Source organism: Gadus chalcogrammus, chromosome 23 (assembly GCF_026213295.1).
Source record: "Gadus chalcogrammus isolate NIFS_2021 chromosome 23, NIFS_Gcha_1.0, whole genome shotgun sequence".
NCBI lineage: Eukaryota > Metazoa > Chordata > Actinopteri > Gadiformes > Gadidae > Gadus > Gadus chalcogrammus.
In genome coordinates this window covers 9,696,789-9,722,118 of record NC_079434.1, presented here as the reverse complement: position 1 = coordinate 9,722,118, position 25,330 = coordinate 9,696,789, and the positions used below count along the sequence as shown (strand labels likewise).

Sequence of the window (25,330 nt, the reverse complement as noted above, 5' to 3'; positions counted from 1 at the left end):
TGTCGATATGTATTTTACTTATTAATAAACTTACCCCTGGTGGTAAAAATGGAAATGTACTGCAGTCCCACGAGGAGGGGAGGGTCATGGGATGGTTCCCGCCCTTCTTGTCCATATACGGTCCTTCCTCACCGTATACGGATTCTCTGCCGCCGGGTGCTTCGTCGTCGACCGGCAAAAAGTAGACACGAGACATCAGACCGCTCCGAAGCCAGCGCTCATCTAACAGGTACGGATAACGTTTACCGGCTTTAAGTGGAATAAGTCAACGTTATTTTTAAACAACAATATCTGGTGGGGTTTTTGGAAATACTTTATTTTTCTATATGTGCCAGTTTTAATCACTGTCAGAACCGGGGCCTTGTGGCAAGGCAGCGTTAGCAGGCCATGTAGCTGTGGCCTGCCTTGAAATGCTAACAGCCGCTAACTTGGCACCACCAGGCCGGCTTTTGGTGAGCGACGCGGTACATTGCGACATTGTTCAGCGCGTTTACATTTTTGTGTATAACTGTAAACCTAGCCTTTCGTGTGTAGTGCCGTGATACTGTCCTGTTTGTAATACAATGTTTGACCAGTGTTAACGAGGTTTAGATGAGCTTTAGTGGCGATACCGCTAGCTTATCGGTTAGCTCGCGGGTTAGCTCTACTGAACACAATGTGCGAGCAGGTGGAAACACAGACACGCCGATACTGCGTAGTTTACACTAATAATGAACGAAGAAGGATGTATTTAATGTCACCAATCGAATGTTTATGTTTGCTTGGTGACATAAACGCCTAAATCCGTAACGAAAGGATTACTGTTAGTCCCCTCATTCATTTCACATTACGTAGCATCGTTACCGGCGAATTTGACCGTGACAACCGGCTTTTGCTAAGTAATTCCGCGTTCGCGTAAACTTCGAATGTGACATCCGCCGGCTACTGTCCGGAGAAAAGCAGTGACCCTCACAGGTTCAAGTCACTACATGAATCAAACTCTCTACATCCGGCCGATCTGACTGTGCTATCAAATCCAGCTCAGAGATGCCATCCGACCTAGCCAAGAAGAAGGCGCAGAAGAAGAAGGAGGCTGCCAAGGCCCGCAATAGACCCAAGAAGGCCGATGAGCTGGACGGCGAAGGAGACGGAGAGGCGGCAGAGGGCCATACGAATGGAACTGACAGCGGTGAGAAACTCAAATTCGTTGTTCTTTACCGTTAGAAATTATCTATCATGTGGTGTGTATATATATAATATATATGCATGTACGTGTATATAAAAACAGCATATTTTTTTTTCCGATCATCTCGATTCGAATGTACTGTATTAATCCTAGATTGTCTAATTTCCTTCATATTTATAATGTATACTTTAAATTAAATAGACACTGGTCATTTTTCTGCCTGATCTGGCCATTAAGGGCCTTTTATTGTAATATTTAAGCCACAATTTGTTTTGACTTAAAACCAAAAGGAGACTTTGCAATATTGTTCTAAATAACCCAGGCAGTGTCTAGTCTCTTAGCAACACTAAGTGTCCTCGGGTATAATTGGAGTTTGATGCTAGGTGTCGATAGCAGTTAGTCTGGATGCTAGGTGGTAAGTGGAAGATGGCACTTTATTAATCTTGGATGGGAAATTTGTGTGAGCAGAAAATAAATGCAGTTCAGTTAAGACACGTACTCACTCACTGTACACCTTTCGCAGTCATGGACGGCCTGTGCAAGCATATAGACGAGTGTGAGCTGAAGAAGGCCGAGTTCCGTGCCACCACAGGCGTGCTGTCCTCCCACCCCAACAGCACTGATGTCCACATCAGCAGCATGTCTCTCACCTTCCACGGCCAGGAGCTGCTGTCAGACACCACCCTGGAGCTGAACTCTGGGCGTCGCTACGGCCTCATCGGCCTCAACGGCACAGGTATCTAGAAAGCTCAGTTTGATGTTCGCAGCACATTGGAGAGCATGTGGGAGTCATGATGGCCCTGGAATGCTTGAATGTTGGGAATCTTTAACAAGTCTCTTTTGGTAGACATCTGATTTAATGGGAATTTAATACAATTGTTGTCGTCACGTCTGGACCACACGGCAGCACTTGCCTCGGATTTAATTTGATTAAGAATATTTGGCACTTGGTGTGCACTTTCATCCAGGCATCATTCATTCCTGTGAATTCATTTTTAGCATGAGTGGGACTCGGACACGCAAACTAGTGCGAATGCTGTTCCATGGTCTTTCTCCTCGAAATGAATGGATCTCAGTGTTTCTCAATATTTGTTTCCTGTGTCCTCAGGAAAGTCGATGTTGCTGTCCTCCATCGGCATGCGTGAGGTTCCCATCCCAGAGCATATCGACATCTACCACCTGACCCGCGAGATGTCTCCCAGCGAGAAGACGGCCCTGCAATGTGTGATGGAGGTGGATGAGCAGAGGATCATGCTGGAGAAGGAGGCTGAGAGGCTGGCCAGCGAGGACTGTGAGTTCCAACAGGAAGACTTGCCCTAGTACAGGAAGACTTGCGCTAGTACAGGAAGGCCTGCCTAGTTCAGAAAGTCATGTGGGTGGTACTTCCTTATTTAGGCTCAGCTGTCAAAATGGCAAGCCTGAATGGCAAAGTCCTGCTCTAGTTCAGGAAGTCCTTGTGTTGAGGGCTTCCTAACTTGGGCTCATCTGTCAAAATGTTAAAAAAAAATACAATTGGATGTCCCTATCCCTCTGTATAGCATATGATGGTAACCCCAATTATGTGGTATAATGAAATGGCCAAAGTACAGCAGGCTAAACTATAGACTAAGGTCTTTTGGTATTTTTTATCGTCCACAAACCTTTTTCCGCCTCACAATTGAGTTAGCCAAAACCCTACTTGCCTAATGGGTAGATTACCCGGGATTGGTGAACAGACCATGGATAAGACGTGATTGGCTAACGAGGCCTTTAATCCCTCCTCCAGCTGAGTGTGAGAAGCTGATGGTGCTGTACGAGCGTCTGGAGGAGTTGGACGCGGACAAGGCTGCTGTGCGCGCCTCCCGTATCCTCCACGGCCTGGGCTTCACCGCCGCCATGCAGAACCAGAAACTCAAGGACTTCAGTGGAGGCTGGAGGATGAGAGTCGCTCTCGCAAGGTGGGAATACACAGAAAATGTATCTATAATGTAGCAGTATTGACAGTGTATCTCCAAGGCAGGGTGCGAAACACAAGACTACAGGTTTCTAAAGCTCTTTGTCTTTGTTTCCCTCTCCCAGAGCTCTGTTCATCAAGCCCTTCATGTTGTTGCTGGATGAGCCGACCAACCATCTGGACCTGGATGCCTGCGTGTGGCTGGAGGAGGAGCTCAAGACGTAAGTCCCTCTGAACCACAGCGCTACAACAGCGCTACATCGCACTTATCCTCTGGATGGTACCGGTCTCTCTAAACCACATCTCTGGACAGAACAGGTCCATCTAAACCACACATTAGTTTCTAAACCACAACCTGTCTTTGATTACTCATTAATATTTTTATATTAAAATTAACTATTTATATGCTACATTCAAAATGCAATGAAAATTGTGTGTGGTTTTTTTAGCATTAGTTTTGTTGATGATAAATGTACGTCATCAAAGAATTTCTTAATGATCATTTAGTCGATCATTGATTAATCATGACCATCCCTACTCTGGACAGTACAGGCACATCTAAACCCCTCCTCCCCTATGACGCACCTCTGGACAGTACAGGTCCATCTTAACCACACCTCTTTAACACACCTCTGGACATCACAGGTCCAGCTACAACACATGACACTGGATAGTACAGGACTCTCTAAACCACACACCTTGACAGTACAGGTCCCCTCAACATCAAAACTACCATATCTTTATCACAGCTCTAGATTATGTTATGAATATTATCTCCTACATGTCTAATATGATTCCCACTGTTCTGCTCTTATTTTGAAAGGTTCAAACGTATCCTGGTGCTCATATCCCACTCCCAGGACTTCCTCAACGGTGTGTGCACCAACATCATGCACCTGAACCAGAGGAAACTCAAATACTACACCGTAAGTATTTCCTGCTTCATAAAGGAAAAGCCTGCCCTCGGGTAGTATGGTTTCACATAGGGGGTGGGGCCTACAACTTCTGAAAAAACGGGTAATTTATAAATGCATAATATAATGGAAGGCGAAGACACTTGAAACGGCACATAAACTGATTACTTTTTAAAGGGTTTGTTTATGTCCTTGTATCCTGCTCAGTGGTCTGAACCGTTGTAAATCTGACTGTGCCGTTATACCTCTATGCCCATTTCAGATAATTAATATGTAGTGCTGCTTTGTGGATGTGTGGCTCTGTAAAATAGGTGAATAACGTCAAGTGATTCACTAATATTTATTTTATGCCACTATTGTTGGCCTTGTTTGTTAGAGCAGATTTTTTGATAAAGGTTGATATTGTGGATCCCCTCCAGAAAACAAGTTGTAATGAGATCTGCACCCTTTCTACTCTATACATGCGTGGCCTTTTGAGGCCTTTCCTCTGACGCTGTGCAACGGCATAAGAATGTTTTGTATTTGTGTTGCCAGGGTAACTACGACCAGTACATGAAGACCAGGGAGGAGCTGGAGGAGAACCAGATGAAGCGCTTCAACTGGGAGCAGGACCAGATAACACACATGAAGGTAGGAGGGGCACCCCGTGTGGTGGGGGCCATGTACTGCACCTCCTATTACCTACTCCAACTTTTAAGCAATTATAACACATTTACTTTAAATTCGGAGCTGCTTGATGGTCACATCCACAGAACAGATTTAGCATTAGATAGGAATTCAAACTTTTAATCGCCTTTATTAGCTCATGCTGTTTTAATTCATCATAGCTTGTGGTGAGTTGATTCACTTTTAATTGGTTAAATGTTTCTTTGGTGAATTCTTTAAATATGGCTCTGCTACCTGTCTGTAGTTTGACCGTTACTTCTGTGTGTTGTGTAGAACTACATCGCCCGGTTTGGTCACGGCTCTGCCAAACTGGCCCGGCAAGCCCAGAGTAAAGAGAAGACCCTGCAGAAGATGGTGGCCTCCGGCTTGACTGAGAAGGTGGTCAGCGACAAGGTGAGAAGCTCTTCCTCTTAAAATTCACACAGTATCACCTGTTTGTTTTGGTCTGGTTCATATTTCTACAGTAGAAGCTGACTCCTGTGTCTCTCCTACAGACGCTGTCATTTAGTTTTCCTGCCTGTGGGACAATCCCTCCTCCTGTAATTATGGTTCAGAACGTGAGCTTCAGATACAGTGACAACTCGGTAAGATAATCTGTCTCCCCCTCTTCTGCCTCTCCATCTGTCTCCCGCTCACTCTCTCCATCTCTGTATCATGGTTTGTCAATTCCGTTCCAGCATTGTTTCTGTGGTTTTCAGTGTTTAACCTGTACACGTCTCCTCTTCAGCCACACATTTATAAGAACCTGGAGTTTGGTATCGACCTGGACACACGGGTGGCCCTGGTGGGACCCAACGGCGCGGGGAAGTCCACCCTGCTCAAGCTCCTCATGGGAGAGGTAAGCAACGCCCAAACCCATTATCTGGTCTGTTACGTTTTATGGGTATCGCCGTTATCCCTCATCCCAATGTTGACCATATCCGGGCAAATGCAGAGACATCGTAAACGGATGAGAATGCAGTCATGGGACGTATCCACTAGAACGATTTTAGATTCTCAACTTTGAATCTGTCGAAACCATCGCATCCAAAGGGATCCAAACACTGGTGTCTGCTCTGTTGAACCTGGTTGTTGTTTCTCTGCAGCTGCTTCCCACAGATGGGATGATCCGGAAAAACTCCCATGTGAAGATCGGCAGGTACCATCAGGTAGGAGACCTTATTGACTAACATCCTGATTGTTACTGGCTACATTATTTTGTATTGCATAAGACCAAGCACAAACAGTGTAATGGGTATCAACTGTCATGGGAGAAAATGAGAAGGATGAAGGGTCTGAAGTTAAAATGTTCCCCAGACTGAGTGGGGAGGAAAGCAGGCCTAGAGGTGGTGTCAGAAGGGTGTCGATGTAGCATGGTTGTTGCCGTCCTTCTGAGTCTCTCCCTGTGTCGGTCCCTCAGCATCTTACAGAACAGCTGGAGCTGGACCTGTCTCCTCTGGACTACATGATGAAGTGCTACCCAGACTTCAAAGAGCGGGAGGAGATGAGGAAGATCATCGGACGCTACGGCCTCACGGGCAAGCAGCAGGTAACCATCGAGAATCGAGAGGCACGCCTCAGACACAACACTATAATGGTTCCCCAAACTGTTGGCTACGGATCACTCGGCTGTTTTCACATAAAGCAACTTTTCCCCTTAAAAAATTGAAAAGAAAGGAACCATAAAATATAAACATATTATAAATTTCACAATCCCCGGGGACTCCCACGCTGAAATCAGTAGTTTACACCAATCCGAAAGAAGGTCTGGGGCTAAGACTTGTGGTTGTGTGTCCAGACGAGCCCAATCGAGAACCTGTCGGATGGCCAGAAGTGCCGTGTGTCCTTCGCCTGGCTGGCCATGCAGAACCCCCACCTGCTCTTCCTGGACGAGCCTACCAATCACTTGGACATCGAGACCATCGACGCCCTCGCAGACGCCATCAACGACTTCGAAGGAGGCACCATGCTGGTTAGCCACGACTTCAGGCTTATTCAGCAGGTACGGTACCTGGTCTCCCATGATGCATTTGAAGTACCCTTTGCCTTTTTTATCGCTCGTCGTAAGAGATGGTTAGGTTTAGGTTGAAGGTCAGAGATTGTTAAGTTTGTTAAGTTTAGGTATTGGTTAAGAGATGGTAATGTTTAGCTATAGGTTAAGAGATGGTTATTTTAGGTAGAAGGTCGGATGGTTTTGTTGTTGGGTTAGAAGTGTTTTTGCTTAATTGGGCATGAACATTGACGGGAAAGACATAGTGGACTCTCGGCCACCCTATCCTAGAACTGTTAAGGTTAACCTAAACCAAACCATTTCTAACCATTAGTTTAGTGATGTGTAAGTTCAGCTAATGGGTTAGATTTGGTTTAGGTTAGGGGTGGTAAGGGTAGAGATGGTTAAGTTTGAGTGTGACGTCAGTAACTTGCTGACTGCCCCCTATGACTCAGTCTTTCCTGTTAATTTAACTGACTCACCGTTAATAAACTGAGTCACAATAGGAAGAACATCCTCGCATACCGTTTTACATTTCGCAACAATGAGGGGTGTACTAATGGTTAAATTACACAACTAACTTTGGTTGTGATGTACTGCAACAGAAGCCAATGCTGTCGGCTTCTGGTTTAAAACTATATGACCTAGCCTAAAATTGTTGGACAAGATGTATACCCGGTCAGTTAATTAAACCAGAAATTAATACATTTTTGCTCTGCTTCGTCAAGTCTTGAAACAAAGTTGTTTGGCTGCGTTTCTCTAAGTAAAGGGGTTAATTGTTTTGTATCTTCCTGTCTAGGTGGCTCAGGAGATCTGGGTGTGTGAGAAGCAGACCATCACCAAGTGGAACAGGGACATTCTGGCCTACAAGGAGCACCTCAAGTCCAATATTGAGAAGCAACAGCATGATATCTAACACGTCTCCGTCCCCCACAACACCACCATCATATCCACTAGCCTCGCCCACCCGTGGTGCATCATGGGTGGGCGGTGCTGCGCCTGTGCTGGGCCGGGTCGATGTTTCAGTACTGTAAAAGAAGCATCGTGATCACGGGCACGTCTGTCATACATCCTAATATTACCCTTTCAGTTCGACATGGGACTTCCACACCTCAAGCTGCACTATGGTTCTGGTTCACCAGAAGCATCGCAGTGCATTTTGGAACACATTCCATTGTGCTGTCCTCATAGAAAATGATTGGTTTTCCCTGAAGTATGGAGTGGCTTTAAGGTCATTTAATGATATTTAAAAGTCTTCTTTTTATTATTTTTTCTTCGATGAAACGGCAGTTTCTCTGATGAAACGGCCTTATTTAACATTGTAAATGATGCAATAAAGGTTTGTCTGAAATAAAAACGTAACAGAATTTGCAATTGGACACTATGTTCAGTTAATGGATTCTTGAATCAACACATCCGATTTAAATGCAGACTTTATTCATTCCACATTATGCTCTATTTGTAAGTGTACCCAAACAGTGGTCGCATCCAAAAATAACCATTTTCTGAAAATAAAGTATAGTTTACAACAATTCTGTAAACAACATTAAAAATGTTGGTTGTGAGTTTTTGCTCTGGGGGTGTACATGTGTACTGCTAACCTCATCGCTATTCATTTCAGATTAACATTCATTTACCTCCCAAACATGTCATCTGCTTTGATATAAGCTGTTGTAAACATTAGAAAGGAGAAAATAAGTATTGAAGACATGTTTTAATTTGGTGCTTTGTAATACTAGGTTGCTGTTTTGTCTAGGCGTTCTGACTACATGTATACCGGTTATTCAGACTAGGTGTATGGACAGATGATGCCCCATCTGTTTCTATACCCTTAAGCTGCAGACGGGAGGGGTTAAATATGGGAAGTTGTAACACGCATGTGGAGTACATTTTAAACTGCCCCGTCTTCGATTCAAGCGCAGTACTCCTCATGGCCAAGGGTTGGAGCCAGGCTGCTGCTTATACAGTGCAGTTCTAAAGTCTTAACACCAGAGGATCTATTTTATACTTGACGTAACCAGTTGTTCCTGCTCCTTGTCCTCCAGCAGCAGATAAGAACCTTCCTGGTCTAGACTTTGTACTGTTGCAAAATATGCTAGAGGAATCCTTTTACGGATCACAATACATTCTTTAATTGCATAACTATTTAAAAGCAAGTCAAGTCCCCTGCTTACTCATTAGCCTAATTAATCACCAAAGCGAATTAGTCCGCCGATAAGTGATTGGTTGTGGTCATCTCGTTAAGTTGATAAGAATTTACAGAACGCCGGTCTCAACCTTCAAAGGGTTCCTTTAACGTTTGCATTTAAATATGTGGTGCAGTAGGGTTCATCTGACCAATGAGAGCCAGGACTGACGCCCCATGGCCCTCACTGGGATTGGTCGTCGTCGGAGACGTCGTCGGGGGCGATAGCGCGCGTGTTGCTGGCGCGGACGCTGCTGATGTTTTTCAGTGATTGGATGCCGGACATGGTCACGCCGGTGCCGTCCAGGTTCACCTGTGCCAGGTGCATGTGTCTGAGGAGCTTCAGACCTGTGGAGGATGCAGCGTTAGCCTTCAGACCAGCATGGTGGTTTCAATAGATGGAGGACTCTTTGTGGCAGGGGGGCGTGGACCTACCACGGTCTGTGATGCGTGTCCGGCTGAGGTTGAGTTTGGTCAGCTGGCTGCAGCCAACCAGACCCCTCCGCACCACCGAGTCGCCCACACGTGTGCAGGCCAACCCCAACACCTGGGGAAGGCACATTTCAGATGGGTGCTTGATCGATTTCAACCGGCGCATAAGAAATCTATTTCCCCCAACTCGTGGGTCTAGTGGGAGGAGTTACCTGGAGGTGGGGCAGGCAGGTGATGAGTGCGGCGACGCCCCGGCTGGTGACGGCCGTGCGGTCCAGACACAGCTCCTGGAGCTCCCTGAGGCCCCGCAGGGGGGCCAGGCCGGCGTCCGTCAGCCCCGTGTTGCTAAGAGACAGCTTCTTCAGGCTGCAGGGAGGGACAGCAGAAGGTTACGCGGTCGTTAATGTGGAACATCGCTCTGCTCTAATATAGGAGAGAACTGCTTCATGCACGGACCACCGTCATTAATCCTGGTAAGTGTGTTAACATCTGTCTGTTACAAGTGTGTTACTACTAGTATATAAGTACCAGTCTGTGACCAGAGTGTAAGTACTAGTGTAACTTGTTCAGTAGATAACCTGCATGTTAGTACCGATCTGTTTCTCCCAGTTTATTACCAGTACTTTAGAACTAGTCTGTTAGCAGTACAGAGTGTTACCTGGTCAGTATATTATGAGTATGCTCGTACCAGGAGGTTACTGCCAGTATGCAAGTACCAGTGTGTTACCTGGTCATGGTCGCCAGCTCGCTGACTCCCTGGTCTGTGACCTTGGTGTAGTCTGTGAGGTCCAGCTCCGTCAGCAGGGTGAGTCTGGCGAGGAAGGACAGCCCTCTGTCCGTCACAGAGTGGCGTCCGGGCAGGGTGAGCTGGCTCAGCCTCAGACCTGGGGATGTGGCTTCATGAGTATCTCCTTCATGTCATTCATGCACCTTGAGGCTTCAGATTGACTCCCCCCCACCCTCACCTGAGATGAGGTGGAGGGCGTGGTCGGGGTCCTGGACGGGGATCCCGGCCACGCTGAGGGCGGCCAGGGAGGGGTGTCGGGCCAGCGGCTCCAGGGAGTGCTCCGTCACACCGGTCCCGTCCAGGTACAGTGTCTGCAGGTGCAGCAGGTCTGTCAGCGCAGACACGTCGCTCACCTGGTGGACAGGTGGACAGGGGGGGTGGGTCATTTACTATATTAACCAAAATCATTAACAAGTTTTCTTTATCATTTGATAGCTTCTGACCACAATGCAATGAGTGAAATATAAAGTCTAGTACCAAATAGTGTCAGTGTTGTATGTCCGTACTAGTTGGTCTCTGGGCTCTCCTACCTTGGTCTGCTTGATGCTGAGGAAGCGTAGGTGTGGCGTCGAGGAGGGCAGCGCGGCCAGCGTTGCCTCGGTGACTGCCGTGTTGTTCAGGCTGAGCTGTGATAGGCTGGCAGGAGCCGAGGCGAGGTAGGGCAGCATCCCCGCGTCGCTCACCTTGGTTTGGTCCAGGGACAGGAAGGTCAGGCTCTTCAGGCCTGGACAGCGGGGCACACACTTAAGTTAAGGTTCTGTATCTCTATGGACCGTATGCGGCGTTCAGAGAGGCCCTCATCGTAGGTTACCTGCACGTCTTCTGTTTTCCCTGTTATATGTTCAGGTTCCTTTATGATAGACTTATTGTGGAGGTTTACCATTAACTGTCACCCGTGTTCATCTTAGAGGCATCGAGTGAGACATTTTGCTCAAGGTAGACTGGGTTATATAGCAAGAGACAGCCGTTTTCATAAGTGGTATATGTGTAATATTTCACTAGTAATTGAGGGCCAGGAAATAGAGCCATACTGATCACCATTCAGATCAAGATTATGTGCCAACCAAATTATACCATGTAAGCATTTGTTATTATTTCTTCTACTTAGATCCGGAGGCTAATTCCACAAAAACAAGGTGGAAGATCAGATGTTTTTTGTTCTATTTTTGGTGAAACGGCGGACTGGAGGAGTGGAGTTCAAGCAGCAGCCTAGGCTGGGGCCTTGCATTCCTGCACGCGGACGGAGAACCGGCAGCCCCCTGATCAGCTCCCAGCCGGGATGTGGAGGTTAGAGAGGGGGGGGGGGGGGGGAAACGGACCTGTGATGTACTGCAGACAGGAGTCAGTGAGCTTCCCACAGGAAGACAGGTTGAGGTGCTGCAGTTTGACGAGACTTGACAGCACAGACAGGCCGGAGTCTAGAAAAAAAACAGGATAGGTAATATCAGAGATAGTAACTAGAGGAAGTTACTATAGGTAGTAACTAGAGGTCATATCAGAGACAGTAACTATAGGTAGATTCTATGGGTAGTAACAAGACGTCATAACCGAGGTAGTAACTAGAGGTGATAACTAGAAGTAGTTCCTAGAGGTCATATCAGAGAGAGTCACTATAGGTAGACACCATAGGTAGTAAATAGAGATCATATCAGGGGTAGTAACAAGAGGTCATGTCAGAGGTGATCCCGGTACCTGTAATGAGGGGGGAGTTGACCAGGCTCAGGTGCTTGAGGGCATGGAAGGCCCTGAGCTGCCTCAGCAGGTCGTTGGTGGAGTAAGGGTAGCTGTTGAGGACAAACTTCTGCAGCGGGCAGCCGAAGAAGAGCTCCAGGGTGCGCGGCCGCAGCAGGCGCTCCCGGGCCATGTGGCAGAGCAGCAGCTCGGCGAGCTCCGGGGTCAGACACGCCAGGCTGCTGCTGTACTGCATGCTGGGCGCTGGGGAGAGAGACACCAATGCACGTGAGCCGGTAGTCCGACGCTCTGAAGGACCGACTTAGAGAGCTACGGATGGCACGTGTTGCGTTGTTCCGGCCGCCGTACCGGCCATGAGCTGTGCGGTGGCACGCGTGGCCATGCTGCACAGCGACGTGACACTGGGGGCTCGGTAGGCCCTCTTGGGCGGGGAGGGGAGGCCCTGGTGGGCTGGATGGTCGTCCTGGTGAGGCACCCTCTGGAGGCGCTCCACGGCGGCCAGGCCTGCGGCCCCCGGCCCTGCACGCGCCCCCGCCTCCTCTGGAACCATGACCTCCTCCACCACGCCCTCCCTAGAGACGCATGGACAGGCCTTAGGCACATGATGAGGCATTACATGCATAAACACATGATATACATGCCTATTTCTGCATATTTCTGCTATGGCTGATAATGCTACAATAGCGTTATGTAGCATACGCTACAATAAAGCATTATCTTTGTTTCAAAATGCATTAGTAGCGTAGCTTAACCATGTAGCCTAAGCGTATCGCTAGCATGTAGCATTTGCATGGTGTTGTGGTGGCTCACTGGAGTCTGTTGCCCTGCTCGGGCCACTGGTGGCGGGGCTCCACCCCACCACGGAGCCTGTTGTCTGGGAGGAAGGGCAGCCTGGGCATCCCTGGACCACGATGAACCACCAGCGACGCATCAGGATAAGCCAAGGTACAAACCACTCAGTTACGAACATTGAAAAATGTGTGTGGGGAAAAATCGAACAACGTAACATTCTCCCCCACTAAGGTCACTCAGTAAAGTGCAGAAAGAGAGAGAGAGAGCAATACCATTAGGCGGGAAAGGTGGCTCTTCTTCTTGGTCAGCCTCCAGCTCTTCATCTCCCTCCTCTTCCTCTGCGGCGATCTCTCCGGCTTCGAGCTTCTGACCCCGCCCTGCCCAACACAACCAGAACCAGGACCGTCATAACACTGCCCACCACAACCATCTCTCCAACAGCACAACTAACTCACCTGATCTTATTCTAATGTCAGCGCAATAAACAAAGAATTCTTGGTATCATCCTTCATAACCTATAACCATAACCAATCAGTTTCCACGATTGGTTACAATGATTCCAGTATGTTGATTTTTTTTTTTTCCTTTCCCAGTTTCCCAAGACCTCCTGATAGGTCAAAAGGCCGAAGGTAAAACGTGACAGGCGGTTTCTTACCCCAGATGTGGGAGGGGCCAGAGAAAGGGGCCGGGGCTCCAGGGACGCCGGCATAGGCCACCGCCTCCTCCCACTGTAGGTGGGGTAACGCCGGAGGCGGGCCTTCCAGCTCCATCTCTGCCTCCTCCATCTGGTCTGGGACATGAGGAGCAGCAGCAGCAGCAGCAGCAGCAGCAGCAGAAGGAGGTGCAGCGCTGCACTCCTGGTCCTCCTTGGGCCCAAGCGGGGAGAGAGCGGGCCGGGAGAGGGCGGCAGGGGGGAGGACGGGCGGGGGGAGGGGGGGCGGGTCGCGGGGGGCCGCCTCCGGGGCCGTGGTCTGGAGGCAGAGGGCCGTGTTGGGTGTGAGGCCCAGGGAGCGCAGGGAGCACGCCAGCTCCGCCTCCCCGAAGCGTTTCCGTGGGAACCCCTGGAGGAGGGAGAAGGCGGGAAGGGACGGGTGGCGCTCCGATATGTGCTCCACCACGCTCCGCAGGGGGGCGTCGGCATGGAAACGCTCTCGCATGGATTCGCCCGAGGGTAGGCGGATCTGCAACATCCCAATTAATAGTTTGAATGCATAGTTTCAATAAATAATTTCAATACTGTAGCATATACTCTCAATAATGTCTGCCTCAACCGTCCTAATATTTTGTGCACAGATCTATTTTCTGTATTTATGGTATGTAGTCGTTTTGCTTTTATTTTCATTTTTTTGTGTCTGTTTAATTTCTACTACCATCAAGTACTTTCTACTCTTGCATCTGAATCGCCGTTCTGGGATAAATATAGAACCCTTTTTTTTTGTTTAAAGCAACCAGTGCCACTGTCTTCGTCTGCTCATCACAGCCCCAGCCGCCCGTTGTCTGAGGTCCATCCTCACCATGAGGATACAGTTGTTGTCCACGTTGGTCTGGAGGGCTCCCCCTAGCTTCTGTTCTGGGGGGGTCTTGGTGGTCTGGGACTCCTCGGCTGATGACGCGGTCTTTTTCTTCTCCTGCTGACTCTTGCGGTCCTCTGCAATTCGCTTCAACACCAGCTCACGCTCCTGAAAAAGACACACACACACACACACACACACACACACACACACACACACACACACACACACACACACACACACACACACACACACACACACACACACACACACACACACACACACACACACACACACACTCTTTAAAAAGGGCCCCTGTTTCACCACCACGATTGATATTGATCGGTCATTCAAATCCATCCTCTTGTGATATCACAGGAGGGGGTGCTCACCCAGATGTGATTGGGGTTTGATTTTGAGGAGTCAAAACTTTGGAGGGTTGCTGGTTTTCGTGCTGAAGTGCCCACAAGCAGGGTTACTGCGGCGTGTGCGTGTGTCTCACCTGTTTCTTCTGCCGTCTCTCGGACCGGGCCTCCTGGGCGAGGCGCTGCATCTGCTGCTCCTCAAAGTCTCCCAGGGAGGGCTTGATCCGGGACTCCAGGGGAGGCAGGGGGTCAGGGGAGGACACACCGGGGGGGGAAGGAGAGCCCAGGGTCAGGGAGCGAGATGCTGAGGAGGCAACAAAAGACACACACACACACACACACACACACACACACACACACACACACACACACACACACACACACACACACACACACACACACACACACACACACACACACACACACACACACACACACACACACACACGAGGATGAAGACGATAGTAAGGTACTATCTACTATGGAGTCATATAGCAGACGCTTTTATCTGCCGGTTTCACAGCCTCACAGTAAAAGACGGAAACAGCCTGAACACTATTGTCAACATCTGTTCTAAGATCACCGGAGTTAAACAAAGGGACTTGAGTTATTTTTGCAATCAGCAAATCATTAAGAAAGCATCAGGTATTTTGGCTTCTTCTGGTCATGTTCTTAAAAGTGAATTCTGTGTTGCCATCAGGGCGTCGCTATGCTTTACCTGCTTGCAGAACAAACCGCCATTCCAAATCGTTCATCCCCTCTGCAATTCAACTACTAAATGCTCCGTAGTTGTGTATGTGTATTTGTTGTTTGTATGTTACTCTGTCTGTATACAAGCTGCTCAAACTATTTGCCCCTAGTGGGATTAATAAAGTTGTATTGTATTGTATTGTATTGAAAATTCATTTATTTTAGTTTCATATCATTAAGGATTAGGGGCCTCTGGCTCAAGGGGGCCTCCAGACATTGGGGATTTAACCCAGAACCTTTTGGCTGGGAGTCAAACACCTTAACCAATAAACATTCCGGTCCACTATAGACACCATGTCTTCACCATCAAGCTCTATATTCCTTAGTGATCTTATCGATAAATAGACAATTAACAACATGTCAGTATTTCCGCTACCTTCCCTGACCTTTGCAAGTTACTGATAGAAATAGTATCTAGGGTAGGAATGTTGGCCAGGAGCACAATAGTTGGCATGTGGATATAAAACTATGAGTCTCTATGATTACCTTGCCTTCCCAGCTTGCACCCAGGACAAAACTCCCCTCACAGTGTGACTGGTCAGGGGTGTGGTGCGTCATACCTCCGCTGTCAGCTGACCCTCCGTGTGACCCGGGCCCTCCCTGGTCCTTGGGAGGGTTGAAGGCAGAGAACGCTGATTCAGCAGGCTCCGACGGCCGCTTCATCAATTTGTGTCGCACATTCTGTCCCTGCAAGAGCCTGTTATCCACACAGAGGGGGTTTAATGAACCAAATGGAGGTTATTTAAGGTCAGATGTGCTGCTCTGATGCTAATGATTGCCCTCAGACAGGTCAACCTGGTAGTCTTATAACAGTTGAATTGTACTAACACAAGATCAAAGAGAATGCAGGCAGAATATGTGTGAGAAAGACTGAGGGGAAACTCCCCATTGCATCCACATCAGCAGAGGGAAACATTACATTTGATAAGGTGGACCTATCATTTATTCAAGGACACCCGTTTCACCAGACCAAATACCAGTTATTTTCCATTACAGACGACCACTCACCACTCTGCAGCATCCGCAACGGAGAAATGCCCCGCCTGCACTGCCGACTGGATCTGATCCTTGGTGAATCCCATCTCACCCAGAGTGACAAACAACGCTCCGATAGTCTGCAACGCATCTTCACATGCGTCACTGCTCTGAACTCCATGAGAACATGTGACATACAACTCAACATCCCAAATTTACAAACGTAGCTCCAAACCATTCCCTTAATTATTTAAGGTGTTCTCCAGGCCTCTGTCTTGGACCCCTCTCTACATCATCTACATGCATCTCGTTTGGCATAGTCGACAAGGCCTCAGACAAGTCCTGTGTCAGCTTCACAATCCTAGTTATCGCCTACAAGTGCCTCCACTAAGATCAATAACGTCATAAAAACGCACACCCTTCGTAAAGTGCTTTGGACTTCCACAGAGGTGCTTAAAAGTATAATATTCAAATAATATATGCATTACATTTGATATTTCTCTGGTCTACACAAGGGTGTGTTGTGGTATGTTCAATGACATACCAAGAGCAATAACTTCTGGTTATAATTGAAGTGGTACTAAACATTACCCTATTACCTAATAAGTTATTCATAAACGCTGATTATGAAAAAAAGGCAGCTATTAAAATACACATTTTCCATTGTAAGATATTTTGAGTTTATGTTTTCTAGTTTGTAATAAAAATACAACGAATTCCCTTCTTAAAGTTGTTCGTGTACCGCTATTTAACGTTACCGTCTACTAAAGGCACGAAGGTTTAGAGTGCAGTTAGGAATTATTTGATTAACCAACATATAAATAAAGTTGAATTATGACAATAATGTCACCTTAAAGTTAAACGTAAGTTGGCACAACTAGATGTCAGTCTTGACATTAAAACGGGCCAATCTTATTCATTTGGATAAACTCGTTGTATAACATAACACATCTGCGGTCCCATCGCTATTAGACAATAACAAACGCTGTTGGTACAGCAGCTAGGTTAGCATAACAGCTAGGTTAGCATAACTTCAGCTGAGGTAACTGTATGGGATGTCACCATAGAAAAGGCTAAAGGCTACAGCAGATGGCAATACAGTGCTAGCCTGACTGCAATTATAATGGAAACTTACCGGAGAAACCGTAGAATTCATGCTTCTGTTTTAGCCGTGCATGAATCGAGATTCAGCGAGGAATACAATAATTTACTTTCGTTATATTTAACGTTTAGCATATCACGCAAAACTGACCTCTACCCCTTCGACAAGTGGATTGACAGGACTCCCACGAGAAATTAGCCAATCAGAACCGCTTACCCATTGCGGTAAACTCCCACAAACAACAGCCATGTGACTGACAGAGACTGACAACGCAACTAGTCCCTCGTGGGTATGTAGCGGTTTTATTTCGTCAGATTTCGATTATTTGCCAGTATCTATCAAACATTTTGCTATTAAACGTCACTTATTTGACCGTCCTAAATGTATTTTCTGCTGGCATTACCTGCATTGGTTTCAATTGTAGGAGGAATACTCCAGATGTCGCCCTAAGCCCGTTTATATTTGCCGGCGGTGAACGTAATATACGTTTCGGTCGTTTGCTGAAGATAATGTAAAGTTATAAAGTGAAAAGCTGTTACAAACGTATGCAAATTAACTCAATTGCATTGTTTTTTTCCTACGTTTGATTTTGTTCGTCGACATTACATTGCAGTTTATAAGACAACCTGTCAGCAGCATTACTGTTTGAGTAATGGTTCGAGATGTCGTTACTGTATATACGGCCGCGGTTAATTGCGTTACTAATTAGACTTTGGGGACTTTAAATGGTTACTATGAGGTTACTACGTGGAACTTGGGGAACATGTCAGAGGAATGTTCAGCTAACGGTATCTGAGGCTCGCGTCCCCGCCCTCGCTCCTCGCGCACATCTCAAATATGATTCACTCCGTACGCACGCGCATTAAGTCCTCGCTAGAGGAAGCAGCGAGCAAGTCATTCAGTCAGTACGGGGTAAGTACATAAAAAAAAATACTCCACAAAGTACAAATGTTCCGATCAACTGTTGTGTTTCATAGTGCTAGCTCCTCGGTATTTCATCGTGTTGTTTTCCTGCTTCGAGGAGCAGGTATTTCACTGATGTTAAACGGACTGTAAACGGGGACTTTAACACAGGCGGCGTTACTGTATCCCAGTACCACTTGGATTTCATGCATGCATGCAATGCCCAGTAAGGGATGACTTCACTCTTTCCGTGATATTGCCAGCCAAGGTTTCAGAAAATCGAGTAGAAACGATTTGGTTGTTAAAAGTTGGTTTCCTGGATACAATTAAGCCTGTGATGCCAGACAGCGCTTATACGGTTCATGATTGTGAGAATTAAACAGCCGTTGGATGCGCCAAATCCCAAACCAAATCTCTGTTTGAGACAAAAATGATTACTCAAATCTAAACGTAGGCATGTCTTGTTTTCATTTATTTTATCCAGAACGATTAAAAGGTTTGTGGCATTTAAGGGGGCGTGGCCACGTCTCTTTTCATTCATTCATTTCTTTCTTACGAGACAACACGATCCCTTTTGTTTATATTCCCCATGGCGTAGTAGTAGAAGAATACAAATATACTTTTGATACATTCCCTTACGCACAGGTGAACAACACCTGAACAGTGGCCAGTATCCTATTGTCAATAAAGTTTTTTTGAGAGATGACCGACAACGTCATCATTAGAGATAACTGAGAAATTAAAATCCGCCACGTGAATACAAGAACGGACACGGTTAAGGATGCCTGTGGGATCTTCCTTATCTACACCACGAGAATAACTGCTGCCTGCTGTGAAAAATCACGGCCATTGCTCTCACTTTATTTCCAATAAAATAACAGCATCTTAAACCTAGTCTTGGTGTTAGTCTGCCTTTGCTAACACATAAAATACATATTTTGCATTTGTACCTGTTATGCAATACTTCAATACAATTCAGCTTTTGGAGGGAACTCTTCTCATCTTTACTCTTATCATCGTCTCTGCTCAGTTGCTTTATGTTCTCTTGGCCAGACAAAGTAAAACAACCTGTCGTCAAGGGACCGGTCTGGACAACAGACCACCTCTGTGTCTGTAGACTTCTGGTACTTGATAGCCTACCGTGACGCATATTTCGCAACACAATTCGCCTTGCTTCATGCTCATTACTTGGATTGAACATTGAGGACATTGTTTATGTATTAACTTCCTGATGCTTACCTACAGATAAATACACCTAGAGGTTTATCCACAGACATAATTACATTCTTGGGTCATCCAGGAAAGCCCCAACAGTCAGGTTTCAGTATGAGATTTATTTATCCAAAGTCTTTTCATGTCCCATTCATGGTAAGATAATTAAATATAAATCATTTATTTTCATGAAGTAATAAATTCAAGTTGCGATAATTCATTGTGTAGTTAGTTAATTAGGAAGAGGAATTTCTGAAAAAAAAGTGTTGACTTTTTTGTCTGATACAGGCTTATTATACACAACATATAGGCCTAGTTCAGTGTAATGAAGTCGCTATAAAGTTGAGCAAGGTGAACCCCTAGTTACCCTTCGTAACAGTGAACCTTGTAGTGTAGTATTGTGTGGCTGCTGGACTAGCTAAGTGGTGTTTAATTAGCAGTGCTTTGGCAGCAGTAAAGCGATGGGTCGCTTAACAGTCTGCAACAAGAGGTCTGACGGCTCAATCATCTGATTATACATGGGCTTCATGCTGCTTCTCTGTCTGTCTGTCTGTCTGTCTGTCTGTCTGTCTGTCTGTCTGTCTGTCTGTCTGTCTGTCTGTCTGTCTGTCTGTCTGTCTGTCTGTCTGCCTGCCTGCCTGCCTGCCTGCCTGCCTGCCTGCCTGCCTGCCTTTCTTTCTCTTCGTCTATCTGCCCTTCTTTCTCTCTGTCTGTCTGCTTTTCTTTCTCTCTGTCTGTCTCTCTTTTACTGTCTTTCTTACCCTGTTCTTTGATTTTATACAATGAGGGTTCGGTAATAAGATGAATAATATAGGGTCAGACACACTCATCCCACCAAAGCCAACAAGCACCACCAAGTCTGGCACACTGATCCGTCACTCTACTGCACACTGGCCTGACGGTATTTGTTGGGACAATGTGTAAGCACCTTTGCAAGGCACAATGTTTCTTCCTTTCTTTTTTTCTTTCTGTCTCTCCATTCTGTCTCTCTCCCCCTATCTCTCCATTCTGTCTCACTCTCTCCATTCTGTATCTTCTGACTATTCTCTCTTCCCCCCTCCCCACATTGTCCTTAAACTGTCCTTCTACTTCATATTGAGAGAATGGCATTAGTGACCATTCTGTAGGTAGCATGACTAAGCATCACAAACGATGACAATCATGCTGCTAGGGTATTCTGAAAGGTACTTGAAGCAATCCTCCATGTAAGTGGAGGATCGCCTAAGTCTCCCTGTAAGCAAGAGGTGTTACCTTTACCCGCTCCTTAACAGCATGTCTCTATTCATTCTCTAACCCCTAGCTTCCATCTCTATTCATCCTCTCACCACTCTTCTGGCACCTTAAGGACCTGTTGCTGATAAACATGTCCTAACCACTTACGTGTACACTCTCCGTGTAATATGGCTGGATTCATGATAGTCTATTCTCAATTTTAAAAGCCTTAAGTCTATTTAACAAAGCCGTCTTGATGAGCTTCAGAGGCCCAAAGCGAGGGCGCAGTGAAGGTCTCGGAGACTGCTTGTGGATTCCACAACCTCTGTCTTATCCAACTTTCCAGGCATATGTTAAAGTCTCTTTTCATTGTCTCTCCCACCACTGTTTGAGCAGCCGCTCTACAGTAGTCCAGCTGGAAATCCTGTTTACACCCCAAAACTTTGGCTTTGTTGGAGAACTGTTTGGTTTTATGTTCATCTGGCAGCATACAGAGCAGTGGCAGTAGTCTTTCATGTTTATATAAATGCTTCATGGTTTTTCTGTTCTTATAGTGTTCTTATAGTTTCTCGTCTGGAGGAATGCAATTGCTCTTGTCTGAAAATAGCACAGTCTTCCATATTGCAATCACACAACTTCACTTTCCAGATCCATGGATAGAGGGCCATGTCAGTGGTACTGTGAAAGGAAATATATTTGAATCAGGTTTTGTTTTACATGATCAATCGCTGTCTAAGGAAATAGCTCTTGGACGTTCGATTTTCTGGTTTTGAGTTATTGGTTATGGTTTGGCGATGTTTGGCCCATTTATCTTTTTCTGGAAAAATCACAACACCATCATTGTCCAAATTGGACAAAACTGTATGTTATCACCCATTTAAGTTACTGTGAAAGCAAAGTCTGGAGTGTTGGGTTCCTTTCCCATCGCTGGCCCCACAGGGCCACAGGGGGTTGGAAGAACAGAGAGGTGCAAAGCGGTGCATAAACACTTTAGTGAGAGTCTACCTGGACCTTTTGTACCACGGTATCCTTAACACCACTTAATGAGAGTCTACCTGGACCTTTTGTAACGTAGGTGCAACCTGATCAGGTGGCAGACACGCCCAAGCACCATAGCGGCTAAAAACCATCGGGCAACTGAAAGGCCAATGGCGATGTTGGAATGATAGTGCAACTCGTTTGTTCTACTGATGAGTAGTCTTGGGGTCAGGGTGTTGGACTACCTGTAGGCGTCCTGGAGATGCCCCACAAAATGCTCTACCCCCCCCCCCCCAACTGCTCCGTAAAGTAATGTCTCTGAATTACTTTTAGTAAATCGTTATGATGGTATGTTAAGCACATTGAAAAAAGCTTGGAACGTGGTACATGGAAAATAAATTAAACTCGAAAATATCCAATCAACAAAAGATGGCAAAAACAAATATGGACCCTTTTTTTTTGTGATTGCCTCACCTATGTCGAGCTGGTATAACAGAACTAAGCATCAACATAACATTCCAATAACAACATAGGTATACACCCTCTTATGCCAATCAAATGCTGAAGGACCCAATCACATCCCTCCTACTTATCGTCCCACCCTAATGTCCTGTTTTACTTGGAAATACCTCAGATCGCAAGATAAGCTCTGGAAGCAAGAATGCACTCTTCACATAATCTGCAAAGTGTGCTAGCCTTGTTGCTAACTACATTAGTGTTCTGATTGGTTGTTTTCAAAGGCCCATTGCTAATCCAAACCCTAGTCAACAGAATGATTCATGTAATTATGTAAAAGTCACAAGTCACGCACCATTGTATTTACAGTTGACCCAACAATAATAGCTCAACCCAAACCTTTGGTATCTACCATCTACAACCCCGTAGTCCAGAAGGGTGATGTCATGGTCTTTTCTAGACCTTGAGGACAATAGATGGCCCTTCACGAAGATCCCTCCAGCTGGTCTGCTCATCCCTCTGCAGCCCCAAACAGTTGCTGTATCACAGGGCTCAGGCCAAGGATTTGGACTCCACTTCCACAGCCACTAGCATTGGCCAAGAGTCCATCCCAAGATGCTGTTTAAAAATGAACCCTTGAGCATTTGGATTGTTGTACAGAGCTGTATTGGCTAGAATAGGTCTGTAGGGGTGGTTTGAAATAGCTGCTGTTTTTGTCTTCTTGCTCATCTGCAAAAGCCTGTTATGCCCCGGGAAAAAGGGTAAACAATTATAAGTTGTTATTGAGTAAATATCCACAAATAAATGCCTGTCTCCCAGGCAGCTTTCTGTTTATCCTGCCCTCCATGGCGGAATTAATCATAAAACAAACTGGTGACTACTATTTACCATTTAGTAAATAGCTCTGTTTACTGTTTACCATTTAGTGTAGACGCGTCGATCGAAAGAAACTTACAGTGATTCAGTTACAGGAAGTGGTTAGAGCATCTTCCTCTAGGAACATTGGTAGATACTGCATATTAGGGAGCAAACCTAGCAACTTTTAGCCGGGAGTTGAACCGCCTAGCTAGCCAGAACACTATGAGGTTGATGTGTTTGGTTGGTAGATGATACTTTGTTTCTGATCTTAGTGACATTGTGTGAGAGATGATTAGTGAGATACTGAGTTAGTGTCATATGCCTTCAGGAAGCTACATTGATAAAAGTACTGCCATTTAAAAGCGTTCACCTGTCAACCCCTCATCATCTTTGCCATGGCTGTGTTCTAGCCACTGTATGTTGACATGTGAACAGCGAGTCCCCACATCTTCCTCGGGGAACCCAGTACGGGGCAGAGGCTCAGGGGAACCCCTCCAACCCGAGTCCCCCCCTAGTAGCCCGAGCCAACACGCCACCAGAGCTATTTCCAGCAGGAGGGCTTGTCGCCAGGCAGAACTATCAACACCGTCCAGTCACCATAGAGATCAGTAAACAGGGCAGCTGCATCAGAAACAGGACCTCGGGGTCCTGTCCTAGCCGGGCTGGGTCTCATCAGAGCCCGGCTGAAAGCTAGGGTTTCCCAACCTTTTTCCAATGGAGACGCCTAATTTGCCGCTGAACTCTTCAGAGATTTTTGGCTTAAAAGCTTTAGATATTTGTCGGTACATTTTTGATGTAAAATAGGATAAAGGTCCCTTTAACAGATTGCGTAATACTTCATAGCCGCAAACACACTACTACTGAACTACTTCACTGTGCCGGATGTTGTTTGGGTTCAAACACACAACTATGTCACAAGGATAGGGCCACAAGCTATGGCTGCAACAATCACTTGTTTACATAGTCGTTAATCTAACGATTAATTTAGTTGTAAAGAGTAACCCAAGACAAAACTTATGTGTGTTACTATTTCTTTAAACCTACCCATTTATTTTATAATGATTTATGAGCCAAATCTTTCAATTTAACCGCAGCATCAACCAGCCAACGATGGTTATTTGTGCTTGAAAATGGATTATCATGTCCATCGAAAATATATGAATCGTATTGCAGCCGTATGAAGGTTTAGACTTTAGACCGACTGCTCCAGGCAGTGCTGCGCAGCCATCAACCAGCTGTCACTACTCTACACATCTACTAATGTACACATCAGCTATGTACTTAAAATTAATACTTACTCGTACCTATTCAAAGCAGTCCAGATGAACATCCTCTGAAGTGTATAGAAAGTTCTTTCTTGCATTATTTCAGATATCACGATACATTTTAGTATGCTTTTACTTAATGATAAGGATGATACAATATAACTCATGTTGAAGGGGAGTAAATAATATATAAATCTATTTTTTTTTAAATTGTATTAATAGCATGTGCCATTTTTTCAAAACATTACAATTCCAAAACAGGAAGCTGAAGTTCACCACGTGAGTCCAAAAAGGGTGTTTTTCCAGATAAATATACCCCAGAGCTGGCAGTAGGTGGAGGGGGCAGGTACAGACTGTGACGCAGTTGAAACTATGCAGCAGAAAAGCAGAAGAAGAAATCCAGCTTTTTCCATTATTGCGTGGCCCAAGGACACGCAATACACTTTATGTGCATTGGTCACTGTTTAAAAACAGACTTTCCACACTACATTCTGATCAATCTTTATAGTCGCCTGTGTTTGGGTTGTGGATAATGCTATTATCAGATCAGGGTCTGGATAAAGAAATGCCTCAGGCTCAGCATGGATCTGCTGGCGAGCTGTGTGCGAGTGTTTACCCACAAAAATCTTGCTGGAGAGTCATGTGATGCCCGCTGCGGGGCTGAGCTCATAACCGTCATCACAAATTTAGTATATCAATTTTGTGTTATTTTTTCCTGCTGAAGGGGACAAATGTGCATATGGTATGCGGTATGAAATTTAAAATATTGTGTAGTCATCATTATTGACGGTCCACTAACCTTGTTGGTCAAGGACTTCTCAACACTTAACTGCTATTCACAGAGAGAGAGAGAGAGAGAGAGAGAGAGAGAGAGAGAGAGAGAGAGAGAGAGAGAGAGAGAGAGAGAGAGAGAGAGAGAGAGAGAGAGAGAGAGAGAGAGAGAGAGAGAGAGAGAGAGCGAGAGAGAGAGAGAGAGAGAGAGAGAGAGAGAGAGAGAGAGAGAGACCAAACCGCAGGTCTATTTTCAACATGGGAAGAAAAATACCCATACTGTCCCAACCCTAGGCACTGTGGGCCACACACACCTAGCAATATAGACATGCACATCTTAAAATATATGTTCAGCTCAACTGTATGTGTTTACTTTGTTATGGGTAAGGACTTTGAGTACTTCAGAAAGCACAATCTAAATATAAGTGTATAATATT

At 45.9% G+C, this 25,330-nt stretch overlaps 3 protein-coding genes across 4 annotated transcripts in view; 2 read left to right on the top strand and 1 right to left on the bottom strand.

The window, feature by feature from the left end:
• Window positions 1-76: 76 nt before the first annotated feature.
• On the top strand, window positions 77-8,150 carry LOC130377159 (ATP-binding cassette sub-family F member 2-like). The gene is made up of 15 exons (XM_056584165.1): window positions 77-229; window positions 1,020-1,168; window positions 1,689-1,901; window positions 2,274-2,456; window positions 2,931-3,102; window positions 3,224-3,319; window positions 3,922-4,024; window positions 4,547-4,642; window positions 4,952-5,071; window positions 5,173-5,262; window positions 5,406-5,516; window positions 5,764-5,826; window positions 6,078-6,206; window positions 6,456-6,659; window positions 7,447-8,150. Exons 2-15 carry the CDS (start codon window positions 1,027-1,029, stop codon window positions 7,561-7,563), a joined length of 1,839 nt encoding a protein of 612 aa, XP_056440140.1. The 5' UTR covers window positions 77-229; window positions 1,020-1,026; the 3' UTR covers window positions 7,564-8,150.
• si:ch73-173p19.1 (uncharacterized) lies at window positions 6,971-18,059 on the bottom strand. The gene is made up of 17 exons (XM_056584814.1): window positions 17,272-18,059; window positions 16,170-16,276; window positions 15,722-15,858; window positions 14,549-14,715; window positions 14,050-14,214; window positions 13,191-13,716; window positions 12,808-12,912; window positions 12,554-12,644; window positions 12,092-12,315; window positions 11,744-11,986; window positions 11,371-11,469; window positions 10,582-10,775; window positions 10,230-10,404; window positions 9,992-10,148; window positions 9,477-9,630; window positions 9,268-9,379; window positions 6,971-9,180 (listed from the first exon to the last, which is right to left on the bottom strand). Exons 1-17 carry the CDS (start codon window positions 17,290-17,292, stop codon window positions 9,017-9,019), a joined length of 2,841 nt encoding a protein of 946 aa, XP_056440789.1. The 5' UTR covers window positions 17,293-18,059; the 3' UTR covers window positions 6,971-9,016.
• LOC130377154 (anion exchange protein 2-like) overlaps window positions 17,510-25,330 on the top strand; it is a 49,865-nt gene continuing 42,044 nt past the window's right edge. The window contains exon 1 of one of the 2 annotated variants that reach the window (XM_056584149.1): window positions 17,510-17,527. The gene's annotated coding sequence lies outside the window, so the exon portion shown is untranslated. Of the gene's footprint in view, window positions 17,528-18,094; window positions 18,151-25,330 lie in introns of those variants that run through there. The other variant, XM_056584148.1, reaches the window with a different exon arrangement.

Bases quoted from the DNA above. Each gene is read 5' to 3' on its own strand.
- LOC130377159 (XM_056584165.1), top strand. From the start codon at position 1,027: ATGCCATCCGACCTAGCCAAGAAGAAGGCGCAGAAGAAGAAGGAGGCT. The intron at 2,457-2,930 runs GTGAGTTCCAAC...TCCCTCCTCCAG, and splicing joins GAGGCTGGCCAGCGAGGACT to CTGAGTGTGAGAAGCTGATG. The intron at 6,207-6,455 runs GTAACCATCGAG...TTGTGTGTCCAG, and splicing joins GCCTCACGGGCAAGCAGCAG to ACGAGCCCAATCGAGAACCT.
- si:ch73-173p19.1 (XM_056584814.1), bottom strand. From the start codon at position 17,292: ATGAATTCTACGGTTTCTCCG. The intron at 12,913-13,190 runs GTAAGAAACCGC...TGTGTTGGGCAG, and splicing joins TGGCCCCTCCCACATCTGGG to GGCGGGGTCAGAAGCTCGAA. The intron at 9,181-9,267 runs GTAGGTCCACGC...CATCCTCCACAG, and splicing joins GACACGCATCACAGACCGTG to GTCTGAAGCTCCTCAGACAC.